The 21142-nt window shown below is 34.2% G+C and overlaps 1 protein-coding gene across 6 annotated transcripts in view; it reads left to right on the top strand.

The window, feature by feature from the left end:
* Sema3a (semaphorin 3A) overlaps positions 1 to 9386 on the top strand; it is a 431159-nt gene extending 421773 nt beyond the window's left edge. For all 6 annotated transcript variants that reach the window (XM_078040129.1, XM_078040128.1, XM_078040131.1 and 3 more), the window contains 2 exons: positions 3143 to 3285; positions 5955 to 9386. In XM_078040129.1, coding sequence (XP_077896255.1) covers positions 3143 to 3285; positions 5955 to 6410 — 599 coding nt within the window. In that variant the 3' untranslated portion in view covers positions 6411 to 9386. The remainder of the gene's footprint in view (positions 1 to 3142; positions 3286 to 5954) is intronic.
* The last annotated feature ends 11756 nt before the right edge of the window (positions 9387 to 21142 follow it).

Raw genomic sequence — 21142 nt, forward strand, 5'->3', positions numbered from 1 at the left:
TTAGAGAACAGAATGGATATTTTTTGAGTGCCTTATAATAATTATTTTTAAACCTTTTTTTATGTTTCTGTTTTTAACTTAACAAATGAGGGGAAATTAATAGATTACGATTTACTAATGGTTATATCTGTGCACCCAAATATATGGGTCCTGGGCTGAGACCACATTAAATGAAAGTTATGGTCTTAAATTAGATGTTGCTGATGATCAAAACATTCTATTATAGAAAATTAAAAAGAACAACAGTATGCAATGGAAATTTACTTTTTATGATTATGGCTGATGGCAGCAGAACTTAACAAAACAAAGTCTGTGTACAGACTGTGATTTAAAGTTATTATGACAGAATCTTAAACTTCACTGGTTACTAGCTAGAAGATAATTCTCTTTTATTGTTGCTTGCAGAAAGGAGAGAAAGAAAGGGTTGAGATAAGGAAGAGTGAGATTCTAAGTTATTGGTAAGAGTAGTTATCAAAGCAGACTAACTGGAGGCACCAAGCCAATGAACCAAATTACCCAGTTGTAGTTATCTTATCAAGGTGAGAAAGAACCTAAAAGTCATGATTTTGCAAAGGCCATAAAATATTACCACATTAAACTAAAAACAACTTGCTATAAATCTTTTGTTTAACCACAAATCATCATCTATCAGATTAAACTATAGAAAAGTAGCAGATAAGATGAATTACTTTAAATGTAAGAAGGCATTTACTATTAAGATGATTTATTTTTATATTTCCTTCTTTCTTTCTTTCTTTCTTTTTCTGGTACATTGAGAGCAGTTCATTGCCATTGGAAAATGCATTAAAAAGAAAATAAAAACCAAACAGGATTCCTAGAGCTATCAGAAAAGTTAAACTATATGAATAGATTAACTGAAATGAATAGATTAATGGAAAAGAAGACAGCTCAGTAATTTTGAAGATATTGCATCTATTTATAGTGAAGCACTTTCTCTCATAATATGTAAGTCTTACAGCTGAAGGTATAGCACTATAGTAGAACACTTGCTCAGTATGTTTGAGGGCCTGGATTCCATTCCCATCACTGCAAAAACAAAATAAATAAATAAATAAATTGTCCCATTATAGAAGTCACATTGATCTTCTCTGTGTCAACTAATGTATTAAGGGATTTAAATAGAATTCTATGTTTGAGAGCAATAACTTACTCATACCTTAGCCTTTGATAGATTTTGACGGTAATTTAAACATAACAGGCAAGAAATAAATAAGTTACTCTGAGCATCATCCTGTTAACAGAGAAGACAATGGCTTTTCACATGTTTTTACATATTATCAAGCCAAATACATTATGATTCATTCACAGACAGATTAAATGAAAAGTTCTTCCTAAGAGTAAAAAGATTTGTAGATCAAACATATTTACACTGCAAAAAAAAAATAGTAGGAAAAAAGTCTATTCTGTATATAAATAGTATTGGCCTTGGTGACAAGGCATTCTCATTATTGGTGATAGTTCCTGAACCACAGATTTTCCAGACCCTGTTGGACATAGAAATTCAATTCACCTCTATCCAGGGAACAGATGTCTTGTAAACTAGCACAGTAACATGTACCATATTTCTTCAATTTGAGATGCACTAATAATTTCAGAGGGAAAAAAGCATGCCATATTCATTGTAGAAATTACACACAAGGAGATACAATGCTAATAGGGGAAAAAGCGTAACTTGGAATGAATTAAATATTGTGGTTTCTTTACATTTGTGTCATTTCTTATTCTGCCTTGTTTCCAGGGGGTGGATCTTTTCAATAAGAAGGGACAGATACTTCCCAATATGGGAAGAGTTTTGTTTGACACTCAGGGCAGTTGAGAAACAGGCACTGAGGGCTGATATCCCTGGGGATAGCAAGTGGAGGCCCAGGTCAACTGCATCAGGGTGAGATAGGAGACAAGGAACATAGGCCATGCCCAGGGATTGGATAGAAGAAGGGTTTGGGAAATCCTGAAATCTAGTGAAAGCAAGCTGTATCAGTTATGACAGACAAAAGTACTCAGTTGGTTATGACATGAGTAAAACTGTCAAAGTGATGCCAAAAAAGGGAGGGGGGAGAGAGAATAATTTTTAAATTAAAAACCTAGCTAAGTTTGAAGTAGAGAGCAAAAGTTTTTCATCTGTCTACACTGTCAACCTTCCTGGATGTGAAAATACATTTATTATTTTCTAAATTAATTTAATGAGTTCCAGATTGTACAGGATGTCATAATGGAAACAGGATTATATAAGATAATATGGAGTTTTGTTCTCCAAATGAGTTTTACCTAGATTCTCTGTGTCATACTTTTGATCTGAGCTATGTTTCAGTTACCACATTGAAAGAGGTTACATAAAGGGTAAAATAATAGAAACTTAATCAGGAAACAGGTTTCCATATTGCTGCATTTTATTACATACTCTTGCCATATTCCACAGCCTAATTCTTGAAAATAATAAAAGATGTGTCATTTTAAAATAAGGACGATTAAAACCACATTGCATTGTAATTATGCATCTTTCTTCTGAGCCATCCCAAACATTTCACACCAATTGATCTCCAGGAAAAACTTGTGGATTATTTAAGGGTTTTTGGTGGGGAGTATAAACTTCCCAATCTCTACCTTCTGTAAAATACTAGATAAATATTATTGGTTGGTGAATTTAATTTTATAGATGAAAAGCAAACATAAAGAGACAAAAATAATTTCTGAAAAACAGAGTTTTCTTTCCAAAAGCCCAGTTCAGTAATTTTTCTGCTAGATGATAGTATAATACAAACTGACTCCATTTAGTCAGAGAGAAGAGTTTTATAGTAAAAATAATTTCTTATAGAGTATTATCATGTAATATAAAGATATTTAGTTATACTCCACATATCACTGATTTTGCTAATATGTTATTTGCAGGTAGAAAAATCTCTATGTATGTTTTGTACAACCTATAACAATATGGTTAGTCTATATAGGTAGGCATTTGGATTCTGAAACCCTTACAGCCTTGATATTTCTGCCATCTTGAATCAATCTGAAAACAGCTTCCAACATGAGAACAATTTATCTACTGAATTTTCAGGTAAATGTCTTGAAAAGTTGAGATTACTTTTCTAACATTGTCTCATTTCATTTTCTTGTCACTGGCCAGATAATCATCATGTCCACAGTCTTGAAGAGAGAATCATTTATGGAGTAGAAAATAGTAGCACATTTTTGGAATGCAGTCCAAAGTCACAGCGAGCACTGGTTTATTGGCAATTCCAAAGACGAAATGAAGAGCGAAAAGAAGAGGTACAGGGACACAATTGACTGAATTATTTATACATCACATGTACTGTTAAGTGACCCCAGATTTTACTTGGCAAAAAAAGTACACCTCTGCACAACTTATCCTTTTCTTAATTGACCAATAGTTCATTCATTATTATATAGGCTGATTAAAAAACAGGCTTTGTAAATCTAGAGGCTGGTGAAACAAATGTGACCTGGTAAGAGTTGCTGCCCCAGAAACAGTATGGAGATATATTTTCAAGTCTCCATATTTCTTACTGTGGTTAGCTAGAAAGCTATTAGGTTATTTATATTTGTTCATCAAAAAAAAATCAAGACTTCATACTAATTTTTAACTTTTCTTCAATTAATTTTCATTTGTCTGCACTGTCAACCTTCCTGGATTTTAAAATACATTTATTATTTTCTTTTTCCTTTTTCCACAACTTTCTCTTCAAATAGGAAAAGTTGGGAGAAGCGGACAATAGATTTATGAAAAAGGAGACAAAGGATCTGAGGTCTCTTGGCAAATTGTTGAGGTAGCCTCAAGCAGATCTTCCTCAATAGATCAATTTTTCCCTTTGTGAAACTAAAATGTCTACCAAAAATTTCATTGAGTTTTATGGACCTTTAAAATGCTTGAAAAGCATTTAAAAGGGAAAACCAGAGTATTTAGTTGATTTTTAAACCTTAAAATGTGCTAATAAATTTACAAACAAAATATGAATATATAAAGGTAAAATACTCCTGTTTTCTTATTGACACTTTAAACAGATTTTAAACTAGAGAATTACATTGTGAAAATGTCATTTGAGCTTATACATTGCCAGGTTAGGCTTTTTGAGATCTCTATTGTAAATTGTGTTCAAAATAAAAGTGAGGTTAAATTATATTCAACAGCATATCCTCCAACTTATTTCACAACCAAGATCTCATGAATTGAAAAAATAATTGCTCAACTTGAAATCTCAAATTTATTTCTTCTGCCTATTCAACTACTGATTTTTTTTATTGGTTGTTCAAAACATTACAAAGCTCACGATATTTCATCTTTCATACATTTGACTCAATTGGGTTATGAACTCCCATTTTTACCCCAAATACAAATTGCAGAATCACATAGGTTATACACTCACACTTTTACATAATGGCATATTAGTGACTGTTGTATTCTGCTACCTTTCCTATCCCCTACTATCCCCCCTCCCCTCCCCTCCCATCTTCCCTCTCTACCTCATCTGCTGTTGTTCAATTCTTTCCCTTGTCCCCCCCCCTTTCCCCTCACAACCTCTTATATGTAATTTTGTGTAACATGGAGGGTCTCCTACCATTTCCATATGCTTTCCCTTCTCTCTCCCTTTCTCTCCCCCCACTCATCTCTGTTTAATGTTAATCTTTTCCTCATGCTCTTCCTCCCTGTTCTGTTCTTAGTTGCTCTCTTTATATCAAAGAAGACATTTGGCATTTGTTTTTTAAGGATTGGCTAGCTTCACTTAGCATAATCTGTTCTAATGCCATCCATTTCCCTGCAGATTCTATGATTTTGTCTTTTTTAGTGCTGCATAATACTCCATTGTGTATAGATGCCACATTTTTTTTATCCATTCATCTATTGAAGGGCATCTAGGTTGGTTCCACAGTCTAGCTATTGTGAATTGTGCTGCTATGATCATTGATGTGGCAGTATCCCTATAGTATGCTCTTTTAAGATCCTCAGGGAATAGTCCGAGAAGGGCGATAGCTGGGTCAAATGGTGGATCTATTCCCAGATTTCCCAGGAATCTCCATACTGCTTTCCAAATTGGCCTCACCAATTTGCAGTCCCACCAGCAGTGTACAAGTGTACCCTTTTCCCCACATCCTCGCCAACACTTATTGTTGTTTGACTTCATAATGGCTGCCAATCTTACTGACGTGAGATGGTATCTTAGGGTGGTTTTGATTTGCATTTCTCTGACTGCTAGAGATGGTGAGCATCTTTTCATGTACTTGTTGATTGATTGTATGTCCTCCTCTGTGAAGTGTCTGTTCAGGTCCTTGGCCCATTTGTTGATTGGGTTATTTGTTACCTTATTGTTTAATTTTTTTTTTTGAGTTCTTTGTATATTCTGGATATTAGGGCTCTATCTGAAGTGTGAGGGGTAAAAATTTGTTCCCAGGATGTAGGCTTTCTATTTACCTCTCTTATTGTTTCTCTTGCTGAGAAAAAACTTTTTAGTTTAAGTAAGTCCCATTTGTTTATAAATCTCAAATTTATTTCTTCCGCCTATTCAACTGCTGATTTTTTTATTTCATTTTTTTTTCAAATCACTTAATACTCTTTTGTGTCCTAGAATCATGTTTGTATTGTTTCAATTTCAGTATTCAATCTAAAGTATGTGTTATATGTATATACCTACTTTCAACTTTATAAAATAAGATATATCTTTATTCTTTCCTCAAGTTTTTTCAACATATTAAATTAGTATGATGAGAAATTCTATTTCAACAGTGGCACAAAGTATCTTAAAAACAATTGGTGGATATAACTCGTTTTTCTGATGCGAGAAGCCTATCATTTTTATTAAGTTTGCAATTTTGTTAAATGCTAAAAGGTATCTCAACAAACAATGCAAATTTTTACTGGTGCTTTTTTAGATCTTATATTTAGTATACATATATAATTATTCTATTATGCTCCCCTCCCCCAGATCAGGGTGGATGATCATATCATCAGGACAGAACAAGGACTTCTGCTCCGTAGTCTACAGAGGAAGGATTCTGGAAATTACCTGTGTCATGCTGTGGAGCACGGATTCATGCAAACTCTCCTTAAAGTGACCCTAGAAGTCATTGACACAGAGCATCTAGAAGAACTTCTTCATAAGGATGATGATGGAGATGGCTCCAAGACCAAAGAAATGTCCAACAGCATGACACCTAGCCAGAAGGTGTGGTACAGAGACTTCATGCAGCTCATCAACCACCCCAACCTGAACACAATGGATGAATTCTGTGAACAAGTTTGGAAAAGGGACCGAAAACAACGTCGGCAAAGGCCAGGACATACTCAAGGGAACAGTAATAAATGGAAGCACTTACAAGAAAATAAGAAAGGTAGAAACAGGAGGACCCACGAATTTGAGAGGGCACCCAGGAGTGTCTGAGCTGCATTACCTCTAAAAACCTCAAGTAGAACCTTGCCTAGACAATAACTGGAAAAAAAAAATGCAATATACATGAACTTTTTTCATGGCATTATGTGGATGTTTACAATGGTGGGAAATTCAACGGAGTTCCACCAATTATAAATTAAGTCCATGAATAACTTTCCTAACAGGCTTTCTTCCTAATACCAACACCTAACAGAGATCACAGGTGAGCACAGATGTTCACTTTGGCAGACTTTATGTTTCCTATGAGATTTCATTGTACAGGTTTCGCTTTCTTCCTTGCCTGAGAAATAAAAACGTCATTTGCCATATTGCCATCGAAAGGAGAAAAACTGCATCAGCAAAGCCATTTGATTGAACTGAAAGTTTAAAATAAACTGCATGGATTTACTTAGCTGATGAATATTCCAAAATGTGGTTGGATTCAAGGATACTTTTTGTCTACCAGCACTCGTGTTTGTATGTACTGGAGGAGTGAAATAAGTAAAATGATACTGAATGAAATGTTCTGTGGAAATATAAAAAACATAAGCCATCCATCATCCAGAAGAAAAATGGAATACACTGATCTACTACTGATGTCTTCTTTCAGCTTTGATCTAAAGATGTATTTTATTAAAACTATAATTTAAATGTACCATGACAAATATGCAGTAAAAATTAGCTGTTTTCTAAGCTAGAGTAGGTTTTTGTCTTACAATTATTATGCTATATAGTTTGTTTTAAAAATTCCATTTGTGTGCTGCTTTTTTTTTTAACATTTTGTTTTCAGTTCTAGCAAGGATAGCTGATATTACTCTAGAAACATATACAATATTAACTGTTAATGTCCAAAACAGGATGTAAATTATGCCTTATTTCTCAGAGGAAATCAAACAAATAGAAGCTATTGACACCTCCTCCTTTTAAAGTATTATTTAAATTAATTCTAACTTGCATAATGTTTTACAAAAAACAGAGCATTTAACCAGCCAAAACAAAGGGAAAAAAACAACTTGATTTGTTAAATGCATTTTATTATATCTAAAGGATCAACAAAGAGAAAATGAACTGTACAGCTCATGAAAATAAGCTTTTTCTTAATATAGTGTTAATAGAAAATGCTCTTAATTCTGTGTTGAATCTCAGCATGATATTTTAGACATAAAATTTCTCTCATGATTCCACTAAGAATTGTATAAGCCACTTAATGATTCATGAAAAGAGAGACCAATAGTATCCAGAATAACTTTCTAAAGACAAATTCCCAACTGTTTTGGTCTAAATCAGCTGTCTCTTATCTCACTTTTTTTTAAATACAATTATCTGTATGAAGAACACATCATTCTTCTCAGGTCAATGAGAATGACTTAAACTATTTTCCAGAATACAACCCACACTTAAGAAAATGTGAAACTCTTTGTTTCCTCACAAAATAAGGCAAACGATTTTTAATTAAGGATTTGCCTACTTTGTTGTCCCAAGATGATTCCTTGAGAATCATGGACTTCAATATGCCCAAGACTTTCAGCATTATAATACTGTTCTTTTAGCACCTCACTCCCCTAGGTCCTTGTCACACACAAAAATGTAAAGGAAGAAAATATCTTACTACTAATTAATGAAGTGACATTGAAGTTTTAACTCCAGTTGTCTTGGGATTCTAATTAACAGCACTAATTTCTCACCTCAGACTGCAGTGCATTGTTACTCCCCATCAGCTGAAATATTTCCCAGATGGAAGCTCATGTTTCAGTTTTAATGATTATTTGAATAAATAATTTGTTGACACTTGTTCAAATAAAAGCCTAAAAGTATTCTACATCCAATTTTAGGCTCCATTGACTAATATGGTGTTGCTTTTGGATGTGCATCCTCAAATGGAAACTGGATTGTTAAACCGTTTGAAGAATACACTCCTGTACAGAAAAAAAGTGTTTGAAATATAAGTCAAGGAACAAAGAGTGCTCCAAAATAGGTCATATTTTGGTAGAGTATCTTAAAGGTACTAAAATTCAGTTGTAGCATTTTGTTCTAAATTTGCAGCTGAAACAAATTTATTCACAATAACAGAAGTATCTTATTTCTTCTTAGTGTTTAAAAATAAAGGATTTGAAGGGATGGATATTGTATGGTAACTTATGGATGCCTTCCAAAACCTGAATGCATTCTGGTTAGCATTATGAAATATCAATAGAAAAAAGTCTAGATTTCAATTAGAAGCATCAAAATAAAAAAAATTTACTGGCATGACTTTATAAACCATCAGATCTAAATTTTTGAATAAAATTTTATGTATAACTTGCAGATAATTAACTCATTACAGTCATCATTTTCTGCTGATGTGTATTGAGAAGGGGCAGTTTGCACGAAGTAGAATTAATGTCCCATTTAATAATTCAGCTTTAATAGACTTTGGCATATGCATGTATCATCAGAGATGAAACTTGGTTAAGAGACTCATGTGACCTTAGGGAAATTATAACAGCAATCTTACAGTATAAAAAAAGATGCATCACAGCAGAAAAATTAAGGCCCCATTGAAATAAAATGTAAAATGTAAATGCATGTAGATGCACACTTATTGCTTCTTTTTATGTATTATTTAGTGATTTTTAATGGTATGTGTTTAATATTTTTGCTACCTACACATTAGGCAAAAGAGATGTAAATAATTTCAAAGAGGAAGAACAGTGTAAAATACAACTTTCTATAGGTACTCCATTTCAATGTGTCGAACATCACCTTAAAATGCAAGATTTTCCCACACAGGTGACAAGGTGGTTTATGAACTTATATTTAAGGGCAGAACGTTTGTGCCCATTCAACAAGCATGCTTTTTGCCAGGTAGTAAATATGTTCCATATCTGTATTTATCATTGCATTTCAGATGGGAACTAGAAAACTGGAGAGAAAAAATGTAATGAAACTGCTGCTGTAAATTATTCTTTTTAGCATGTATTCAGTTGCTAAATACACATTTCTTCAAAATATTTGAATTCAGATGTCTTTACTGTTCCCTGTAACATATGGTGTTAAGGAACATAAGCTTAGGAAATTCTGAAAACCAGAGTCAGGTTGCTACATAATTAGCTAACAGATTTCTTCATTGTAGTCATATGTAAACTAGATTCTATATTTATGATGATGATGTGAACTTTTATGACCTTTAAATTAAATATTGTTCTTTTTGATGTCATACTTAAAAAAAATATGGGGATGAAATTCTACAATGTGTCATTACCATCATCAGTTTGGTTTCATTCCAGATCTATAAAGATGGCAGGTGATTGTTATTGATATTGCCTATTCTGAAATTCATAGGCAAGCATTTTATTAATATGGAAGGAATCAGTATAACATTTGAATATCTTTGGCTTACAAATTCATTTTTTAAGCACAATTTCCATTTAGTCCACATCTATCCAGTTCCATGACTTCAAAGACACACTCACTAATAAGTAGGATTCAACATCACCTTTTTGTATAATAACATGTTAGATATAAACTAGCCCAATGCCAAAGACACTGTGTTTTCATTTTAATTTATCTTAATAATTATTTAGAATCAATGTCAATGTTTAGAAAACACATATTTCCATAAAGAGGAAAGCATTATATTTCAAAGCAATTGCAAAATCCTATTAGTTTGATTTCTAACAATTTCTTTATACTAGTTAATTATAGAAATATATGTATTTTTAAGTTAGAAGGTTAAGAGGACCCCAAAATGAAATAGAGAAGAAAGATGCAAAAATGGGATTCATGTAGTAAGACTATTTCATAATCAACCTAACCAAAGAAAACACCATTTCAAACATACAGACAAATCACAGTCAGAGGGAAAGGTACCAAATCAAATCAAATGGTACAATAACAACATAAAGATGAATTTGAATATGAAGAAAATGGACTTCTAGACATCTTGTACTTTGGAACCAGATTTCTACCTGCTCAGGTGTCACTGAGAGCTTGACTACCAATTCTGTGCTGGTGGCCTATTAGGTAATGCAGGTACTGCATGAAATAGGAACCCTATCCTCCAAGAGCTCACTGTGAGATGAATTACCACCATTGTTTCTGGCAAGCTTATTCTGATCTTCCTGTCCATAGAACACATTAACTCCCTTCTCTGTGCTAAATCTGTGCCTGGTATGTTTCTTTTATTAACTCACTTGTCACATGAGTGTGATTTTTTTTTTTTTTACATTCTTGAATCCCTTTTCAGACTGTGAGATCCCTGAGAATAGGGAACAGGGTTTGTATCTAGTTCTGTTCTTCCCCAGAGCCTAGCATGATGGCAAATACAGGAAGGAGTTCAGTGCATCACTGGTGGAAAGAACTATGTTACATACAAGGTGGTAGGGTTCCCACTTGAAGTTCATGATAAATATGCTGTGAGTTCAAAGAGGAGGGAGGCATTAGTATGAGAAGGGAGATCACGGAGCACTTCAGACAAAAGGTGATATCTAAACTTTGATATAAGTCAGATTTGCCTAGATAGAGAAAGAGAGAAGGGAAGTCTGGGTAGAGAAAATAGGAGTATGAAAGAGAGGTGTAAAAAGTGCTTTTTTAAAAAAAAAAATCTGGGAATTAGTATTCTAAATAAATAGAGCACATGGTTCAAAAAGAAAAGTAAAACAGCCCACTACTTTGAGTCAAAATGATGTACTCATTTATTTTTTTCATGGATTGTGGTTTATCACTTCTTACTTATAGTCCATATACTCATCCCAGGCAGGTGATGTTATATGTCATACATTGTACCTCCTACCCCACCCACACTCTCCTTATTGTTCCTATTAATATTGACCTCACTTATCTTTACTCAGCTGTAGGCAAAATACTGGGCAGTGCTCCTATAGCCATCTTCCATCTAGTCTTTGTGCCACAGTTTTTTCTCTAGTTCAACCCACCACACTTGGCTCGAGTTTGGAATAACACAAATGAATGGCATGGAGATGCTGTCTTATCTGTTGACCCCTCTGTGCTTCAACACAATTCAAACAGAAAAAATTTATGTTACATTTCACCTACCTCACTCACCTAGTGTTACAGTACTCGACCTGGGGTTCCAACATCTCCTTATCAATTAGCAATGAGACTTCCACAAAATAGTATTAAAATATGAAGCCTGTATTTATTCAAAGAATACTATAGATGGAGTAACTTGTGGCTAAACAATGCTACAGGTTAGATTAGCACACACAGTTGCCTGGCAAAGTTTCCTATTCTTTTTTTAATGAAAACAAAAGAGATGAGGCCTAGCTTTGTCTTGAATCTGTCACCATTACATTAAACTGTCAAGTATTTTCTCATATAACAAAGGAATGTATTTTATTTCTCTTAATCTAAACAATATACTTGTAGATACAATGTTTATTTATATAGTACATAAGAAAAGTTCTCATAAATGTGTTCAAGTCATCACAACTGGGGTAATTTTGAAGTCTCAACTTCCATCTTTTCTCTGTATATCTCACTGGAGCATTAGACCTCAAGTAAATACATTTTTTAAATCCATACCATTTGTGTAGCCCAGTTCTTAATGCTTTGTTTATTTTGTTGATAGCTAAATCCAGAGAGGTTTAAGCTCTTTAGGCAAAGTTTGTGTCTAAAAATCAAACACTTTTTTTTCCACTTTAGGTTGCATTTTTTTTTAACACACTTCAATTTTCTGGGGGTTTGCTTCCTTGAATTTCAAATAAGAATAACAGTTTTACTAGGTCTCAAATACTTTCATTTTATTCATGCAGCGTTTTGAATTGCTGCTAAATATGTACCAATGAGTTGAAGTCTAAGTATCTGTGCCTTTCAATAAATTCCACTAACTTATCAGGGTGCATCTATAAATCACATTGGCATTGCTACCCTATTCCAGTTTAGAAACATTGCTCATTTTCTTCTTTGCATTATTGTTGACCCAGTTGCATGTCAGTTGAAACTACTTATAACTTGTTTGGTTTGGAAAGTGGGCTAAATTATTATCTAATGACTATTATATAGCATCAGAAAAACATCCTGTATTTTTATGGAGAAATATACTGTCAGTGAGTATATTGAATTCTTACAAATTCAGCCAGTTGCTGAGGCAGGCTTTCAACTTGTAATCCTCCTGCTTCAGCCTCTCAAGTCACTGAGATTATAGGCTTGCCCAATTATGTCTGGCTACATTTAGCAAGTTTTAAAAACTGAAATTACAATTTGTTATTTGATCTCACTTGATCCAATTGGAACAGAATATTCCATCACCGTATTGTATCACAGAGTTTTAATAAACTACCACTACAATAAAAATATTTTAGTTTAGTTCACCCAAACACAAAGCACATTCAAGGAAATAATTTATTGATGTGGGCACTTTGCAACAATATAGAAAATGAAAGAACCAATGAAAAGTGGGTTCTTTCATTATAAAATGCTTTAATTGGTATCTGTAATTTATTTGCTCTAAAAAAAGAAAAATAATGGTTTCTTTCTGTATCTTTCTTAAACTGTTTAAGTGTAACAAAAAAGAATGTTTAAATTTATATAAAATATACAAAAGAATAGAACCTTTAAAAATAGAAACCTTTTTTAAAAAAAGGCTGTAATCTAAATGCATATTTGGCATCTGTTTTTGTAAATAATTTTGTTAAAAATGTATCTATTTAAAAATAATTTGAAATACTACTCTTGTGAGAAATATAACCTTTCATAAAAGCTTAACATATCAAAGACAAAATTTCATTAACAAACTTTAAAAATTGTTAGCATTCAATAATAAGCATGCAGCTGTAGCAACTATTAAAATGCTTGTCATTGATGCTGCTTCCTAGCATATTACAAATATCAATATCTATAAACATACATTCCAGAAGGAAATCCTATGTATGTTCTCATTCTTCAGAACCAGTATGTTCGTTCAATCCCAATACATGTAACTTATGAAATAATTTTTTTACTTAGTGCATGACTAAATTTATAAATTGCTAATTAATGGGTTATAACAGAAAGTTTTAGAAATTCTAAAATACACTGAGAACATTTTGTTGAAATTCCAAGTTCTCCAGTCTGCCACTGTAGTGTGAAGTTCCTCAGTCCAACCTTCTATCAAAGTGGGTCCTTGGTCAACAGACTTGCCCAGTAAAAGTGAAATCAGGAGGGATAACTTCCCTTGGAGTTAAACACCAAGTTTTGATCAACTCTCAATCAAAAATGACAACTTAGAAAGCACATTATTCTTATGATTTATTAGGACATATGGAATATTTCTTAAGATAATCTTGAAATCCTAAAATTTAGTTATTAAACATAGATTAGGATTTTCAATTTCATATGGATGTCTCTTTCATGTTCTAATGCACTATTGTGTCATTTTGCAGTACTCGATAGCATTTAATTTAATTAGTATTTAATTACAGTATCTCTCTTTTTTTGGGGGGGGGGGTGCGGGTACCAGGAATCAATCGAACTCCAGGGCACTCAACCACTGAGCCACATCCCAGCTCTATTTTGTTTTTTATTTAGAGGCAGGGTCTCACTGGGTCACTTAGCACCTCACTTTTGCTGAGGCTGGCTTTGAACTTGCAATCCTTCTGCCTCAGCTTCCCAAGCCATGGGGATTACAGACATGCGCCATAGTGCCTGGCCCAGTATCTCTTAAAAATTGCTTTAACAACTTTGGATAGGGCAAAGCGGATGGTGTGACTTTACTTCATGCACAGCCAGAGAAGTGAAAAATTCTTCATTTGTGTACAATAATTGGAGAGCTTTCTACTGATCTGATTAGAACTAATAAATAACATTTTAAAAAATCGCTTCAACATAGTAATGCCCTAAAAAATATTTCCACTTTGTTAAAACAGAATATTTCTCTTCAGTGAGAAAAAGCTTCCTTGTCACCCCATACAGTAATTTTGGAAACTCTGAGCTAAAAATCATAACTTTAAAAGGAAAAAAGGAAATAAATTTGTGTTTCTTGAAGATCTTGCCATCTCCAGGAAGCAAACTATCACATAAAATTCAACTGCCACACTAATGACCTATGTAACATCTTGATTCTATGGTCAGTTGTTCTATTTCTACCTGTTATCAGACAGAATGGTAATGATTGAGTTATGAGAGCATTAACTCAATCAGTGAATGAATTCCCTGATGGTATTAACTGAGTGGTAACTGAAGGTGGGTAGGGTGTGACTGGAGGTGGTGGTTCATGGAGGTGTACCTTTGAGGTATATATATTTGGTATCTGGTGAGTGAAGTATCATTCTGCTTCCTAATCTCATGTCAGCCTCTTCACTAGGCCACACTCTTCTGCCATGATCTGCCTCACCTTGAGCCAAGGAATGGAGCCACCTGTGTATGGACTGAGACCTCTGAAACCATCAGACCCCAAATAAACTTTTCCCCCTCTACAATTGTTGTACTTGAGTCTTTTAGTCACTACAGTGAAAAAGCTGACTGAAACAAGTGGAGTGCCTCCCTCACCCACACTGAGGAAAGACCAAGTGCAAATCAGAGCAGTTGAGAGAGGGGGTTTTAGGGGCCAGCAAGTCAGTGGTGATGGCAGCTCTACCCCTTTAGCTGGTAATGTCTTCGGGCATTTATATTTTTAATACTCATTGGCCTAAGTTCTCCCACTTATAAAAATGGATTTTTAGTTCTTCACATGTAAAAAAGTAATGACAAGGAACTAATTCATAAAATTACTTACCAATAATGCTAATCTATATTCACTCCTGATTAAAAAGATGTTCCTCCTTGTTTCCAAAGAAAATGCTCTTGGTAAAACAAGATAATACAAGTGGAAGAAATGATTTATAGTAGAGGGGGTAGAGAGAGAAAAGGAGAGGGGAGGGGAGGGGAAGGGACGGGGGATAGTAGAGAATAGGATAGACAGCAGAATACATCAGTCACTAGAACGGCAATATGTAAATCAATGGAAAGGTAACTGATGTGATACAGCAATCTGTATACAGGGTAAAATTGCGAGTTCATAACCCACTTGAATCAAACTATGAAATATGATATATTAAGAACTATGTAATGTTTTGAACGACCAACAATAAAAAAAAAAGAAGAAAGAAAATGCTCTTGATTACATCTACTACCACACTCCCTAGACAGGTAGCTTGCTCACCCTCTTATACCTGTAATTGCTCTTCCCATTCTAAATTAATAATCATAACAATAGCAATAATTTCCCTTACCCCTGCAATTCAGTTGCTCATTTGTTTACTTTTTGACTTTTAAACTTTTAAAAAGAAATTCTACAAGAATTACAATTAAAATATATATTTGACTTTGAAGCCTTCCTATCAGAATTCCATTAAATCCAGATACCAACTATACTATTTTTTAATTCTCATTTTGGGACTATTTCTGCCATCATCACACTCAGGAATGTACTGTAAAAAGTAAATTACTCAATTGGTGTATTTTTTGAGAGAGAGAGAGAGAGAGAGAGAGAGAGAGAGAATTTTTTAATATTTATTTTTTAGTTTTCAGTGGACACAACATCTTTATTTTATTTTTATGTGGTGCTGAGGATCGAACGCAGCGCCCCGTGCATGCCAGGCGAGCGTCATACCACTTGAGCCACATCCCCAGCCCCAATTGGTGTATTTTTAATACGTAGTTTTTGAAGTTAGTATTTTCAAGCATAAAATGAAGGCATTTTTCAACATTATTTTATAAACTATCTCACAAAAATCAAAATAATTTTTTGTATATAGGCTCAATAAAAACCATATTGTGTTAAATGCACTTTTGTGAAAAAGCGTGGGGCACAGTCTAAGCAATTACAAATGCTGATGAAGAGCTTTCAAAAGTAGAAAAAATGTGAAAAAATATACATATAGAAGAAATTACATATCTTGTAATGGGATATAATTCACAAGAAGAAAATGTAAGAACAGGCATTTATTCATAGTCTCTACAGAACACATGAAAAAGAGCACTATCATAATTCACACCTAGAAAGACAATAATTTATGCAAAATCATTTTCCTTAAAAAGTAAAGATGAAAAGAGACATGACACCTCAAAACCCTGCCAAGCTAAGGATAAACACAAGAAATAAACCATATGTGTTGTGGGAGGCAAATCCACAAAGAAACTGTTAGGCAAAAATCAGACCCAACTATGACATGATCCAGATGTTCACTAATATGAATGTCTCAGCAAAATCTGACAGACTTCAAGGTCTGGTAGGAAAGGATAAAAGCTCCAACAGTGTGAACACTGATCGGCTTCAATTATTTGGTAATTTTTTTTAAAATAATTGCTTTTTGTTTGAAGTATTTTCGTCTTTCAGCTTTAACTATCTTGGAAATTGATAAAAAGCAGCATAAAGAGATGAAACAACAATGCACACTTTGAAGTGCAATCATTCTGGTCGTAGGAACTTTAAGAGACCATTTGGGCTGGTCCCCAGGAAGGACTATTGTGTGTATTAGACAATCTGGGAGGGTGGGAAAGAGAAAAGATAGTACACAAATATTTTATACTGTCAAAGCAATATTCAGTTTAAAACTCAATAGGCAGTATGAATATTCAGTATATAACACTGAAAATCTTTTTCATGGGAAATTTGAAATAGGCTTGCTTAAGTATGAATGTGTCCTCTGATTATTTCTCAGTTCCCTTTCTCAGTATTTGTGATCAGTCTTGTGCTTAAATTTCTTGCACAGAATATAACACAGTTCACTTTGTATATTCAACTTTCATTTATTAGCCACATGATGACATAAAGTATTTAACAGAGCATTAAGGGATTAGAGATTCCTCAAAATTGGAAATGTTAGTGCATAATGAGTAAAAAAGTATCAAATTTTGTGAGCTCAGGAAGAAAGGCCGAAAGCAGACCAAGAGAGAAAAGGGAAAAGTGTGCATTGATCTTCACAGGAAGTGAAGCATAAAATGAAGAGATTTTTTTTTTTTTTATTAATGGTGCAAATGCTTGGCTTCCTGTCTCATTCCTCTTTTTACCCTTCCAAAGAACCCACTCTGTGTCCTATTGATCTCTGTCTTGTCTACCTTGGTCAAACATCCACCAAGTCCTGGCTACTTAAAACCCATGTCCTATGTGTGGACTACAGACAGTCATCACTGGAAAATTTATGAGTTGTGCATATACACAATAACCACCCTAGACCTACTGAATCAGAATCAAAATTTTAACTCAATTCCCAGGTAATTTGTGTACACAATTATGTTTGAGCAGCAGTGCTCTATATGACTCATTTGTGTAGGCTTGCATCCAATTTTTTCTAAAGTGCATGGATTTGGATCATTCTTACTATATCTGATGATTGATTGCTTAAGACATGATGGCACCACACAGGCTTTCTCCTGTCTGAGACCTAAGAAGGCTCTCCTTCCTCCTAGGTCTACTGGCCCTAAAGGAAGAGATCAGATAATTAAACACCAAGAAATAAAGATGTAAGGGCCCCAGAACACCAGGTTAGTTACTTAGTCTATTAGTGAAGAGAAGCTATTACATAGGTTTGAGAATTATTATAACAGAAATCTATAGAAATTATTTTATTTCAATAATATTTACTCAGCAATAATACAAGCTAGATTAGAGGTATAATTTCACTCAGAAGATATTTCTACTATTCAGCAGTTAAGATATCCTTAAATATCTTAGAATAAGAAATTATTCTAAGATATCTTTTGTTTATTTTGCATTATAATTCACATATGGAAAACTCACCTACAGAAATATTTTTATCTAGTTTATAAACAACATTCTTAGGTTATGAAATGCAATAGAAGGATATAGTTTTTATCTAACACTGTCTTCTCATTTTCTTTTTATTTACAAGGATAATGAAAGTACAGATTTCTCTGGATTATTCAAGTATTAGGTTTCCTGAAATTTGGCATAAGTGTGAGAATTGCTGTTTAAATTTCTCAACGATTTTTCAAATAATTTTATTTTTTTCCTAAGGAAGAAATACAGTAATTTAACTACTTATTCTAAATAGAAATACTTGGATTATCATCAGAAAGATGTTTTAAATTTAAATATGCAACATTAATCAAGGCTATTTCCTTAGAATATCTTGGTGCCATTAAAACTTAATAATGTATGTATACTTCAACATACAAACAACTTAGCAATGCATGATGTGTATATGTCCTATATTTCTAAGATCTGATTTATTTCTTGAATCATGCTGGGTGGTCTACTACTGCTTTTTACACTATAAGCAGCTGATCCCAAGTTCAGGGTTCTTGAAAAGCATCATAAATAAAATCCATGTGTGCAGTGTTCAAGTACCAGACAATATTTACAGAGGTTTCAGTAAGTTTGCCAGTTCACTGCCAGCAAAAAGCACCCATGTCTCCCATTAGTTGTCCAATCACAAATGTTTTCATAAAGTTAAATTCACCCCAATAATCTTTCCTGGCAAATTCAAGTCTGACTGTGAGGAATGAAATTATTTATTTATGCTGCACTCACTGTTGCATGTCAAAGCGACAGACACTATCTGTTTAAAGTAGCCTGTGCACTTCTTGCTGGATTACCAACTGTCAACAGATCCACACACTCTCATCAAATAGAATATCTGTCCTAAAAATGGAGGGGTTCCATACACTATTGTTGTATGAAAATTGTTTATTGACTAGCAGCAGCCTTATGTGCCTATTAAATATCACTTCCAAAAAAATAAAAAAGAATTGAAGTACTGGATGTTTTATGTCAATGAGATTTCAGGAAACGGGGACTTTAAATTAAAGCTCAAGGGAGTTTCCAGTCATGCAGTTTGAAAAATGCAGTTTTATCTTAAGCCCTCTGTAAATCATCTTAAAATACTGCTGATTAGGTAATGTGTAACACAGACTCTTAAATTTTTGTTGGGGGAGAGGATAAATTGGGAGCAATGGGAATGGGAGTCCGGGGGTAAATGGAGGTACAGGAATGTTTATAAAGCAGATACACTAATTGTGCAGTTGTTAGGGGAAAGTCCCTAACAGAGAGGTGCTAGTTTACTTTTTGGATCATGAAATATAAGCAGTTCTATTCTATCACTAAAGATTCAGTTTTTTAATATGATTTAATAAATTATTACTTTATTTTTCACATAAAAAGTTAACCTTTAGATAAAAGTCTTATATAATATCAACAGCTTTATCATTAGACACAAATTTAATGCTACAGAATTTTTAAGTCCAAATTTCCATTAAGAGCACATTCTGCTTTTGTAAATGTGTTTTTTTTTTTTTTCCTGACAGTGTCATTGAAGTTTGAAGAACCTTGACATTCCCTTGCCCAGATGTAGTGGAGTACCTACATTCCTTTACTGTTCAAATCCTTGCTGACCACTTTAAAGTAGTGGCCAGTAGCTGATGACTTATAAAGGTTATGTAAAGTTGTCTGACAGAGTGGTGCATGCCTGTAATCCCTATGGTTAGGGAGGCTGAGGCAGGAGAATTCCAAGTTCAAAGCCAACTTCAGTAACTTAGCGAGTTACTGAAGAATATAAAATAAAAGGGCTGGGAATGTGGCTCAGTGGTTAAGCTCTCTTGGGTTCAAACTCCAGGACAAAAAAAAAGTTATGTAAAATGGGCTAGGCTTTAACTTGTCAGATACGCTTGAAAATTTTTAAAACTAGTAGAAGAATTACACTTCCTAGGAGACTCAGTATCTTTCTACTTTAGAGCTGAGAGAGAACCATACAGTACACAAGAAGGTCAGAAGACAGGGGCAGAGGACATTGGCCATTCCTAGAGAGGAAGAAATTTCCCCAAATAAAGGCACACAAGGTCGAGGGGTTAGAAGAATGACCAGAAAGTGACATTGAGAGAGCAGTCAGGAGAGAAGAAAGAAAGGAAACTGACTTCGCTTTCTATTGGAAATCAGAATTTCAAATAAGTGTTACAGTGATGCTAGAGGAAAGATAATTTTAGAGTTTGGGAGAATCTGAAAAAGGACAATGTTTAAAGGGTTGGTTTGGGAGCAAACGTTTAACAGGAAAGAGATTCTCAAATTTTGGAAGGTTTTTACTAGGTATTAAGAAAGCCATACGAGTTTAAGTGTGTATCAGTGTGTGTGTGTGTGTGTGTGTGTGTGTGTGTGTGTGTGTGTGTGTTTCTGTGTGTGTGTGTGTGTGTGTGTGTGGTAACTAATTCAAACATGTTTAGCCCTGATTTAAAAAAAAAAAAAAACAACTTTCTCTATTCATTGCTTGCAACAGGCAATTATAGCATATTTAATTTCAAAAGTAAAATTGCCTGTGGGAATCACAGCCTTTATGGGTCAAGTACCTATGCAACTTTTGTCCTCTTTGCTAGGTTATAGAACACTAGCTTATGAGATGCATCATAACTCCTTTGACTAGGCATGCACCCTTCAATCAGGGGAAAGCCACAAGTCCTATTTTTTTTCACCAAATTCGGGGGCAATTCACTTAGAACAATAAAACGCCATATGAAACCTCACAGTTATAGATTATTTCTACAAGTCTTGACCTTCAATTCTGCCTGTTGCCACTATGCAGGCCACCACCAGGTCCTGCCGCAGTTCTAGATCCAACCCAATGCCTGACACCTGCTGCTGCATGCCTGCATTCATCCACAGCTGATTGTGGCCACTATTACCTGGACTAATTAGTGCCCAACTCTGTGGGTACTCACACATCAGCACCAAACACCTGTTTCAGGAAGCTAGCAACAGACCCCACTGCCACTCATTGGTGCCATCCTAATTCTTCTCCCACCCCAACTTTGCTACTCTGGACATGTTCTCATTCCTA

Source organism: Ictidomys tridecemlineatus, chromosome 2, assembly GCF_052094955.1.
Source record: "Ictidomys tridecemlineatus isolate mIctTri1 chromosome 2, mIctTri1.hap1, whole genome shotgun sequence".
Taxonomy (NCBI): Eukaryota; Metazoa; Chordata; class Mammalia; order Rodentia; family Sciuridae; genus Ictidomys; species Ictidomys tridecemlineatus.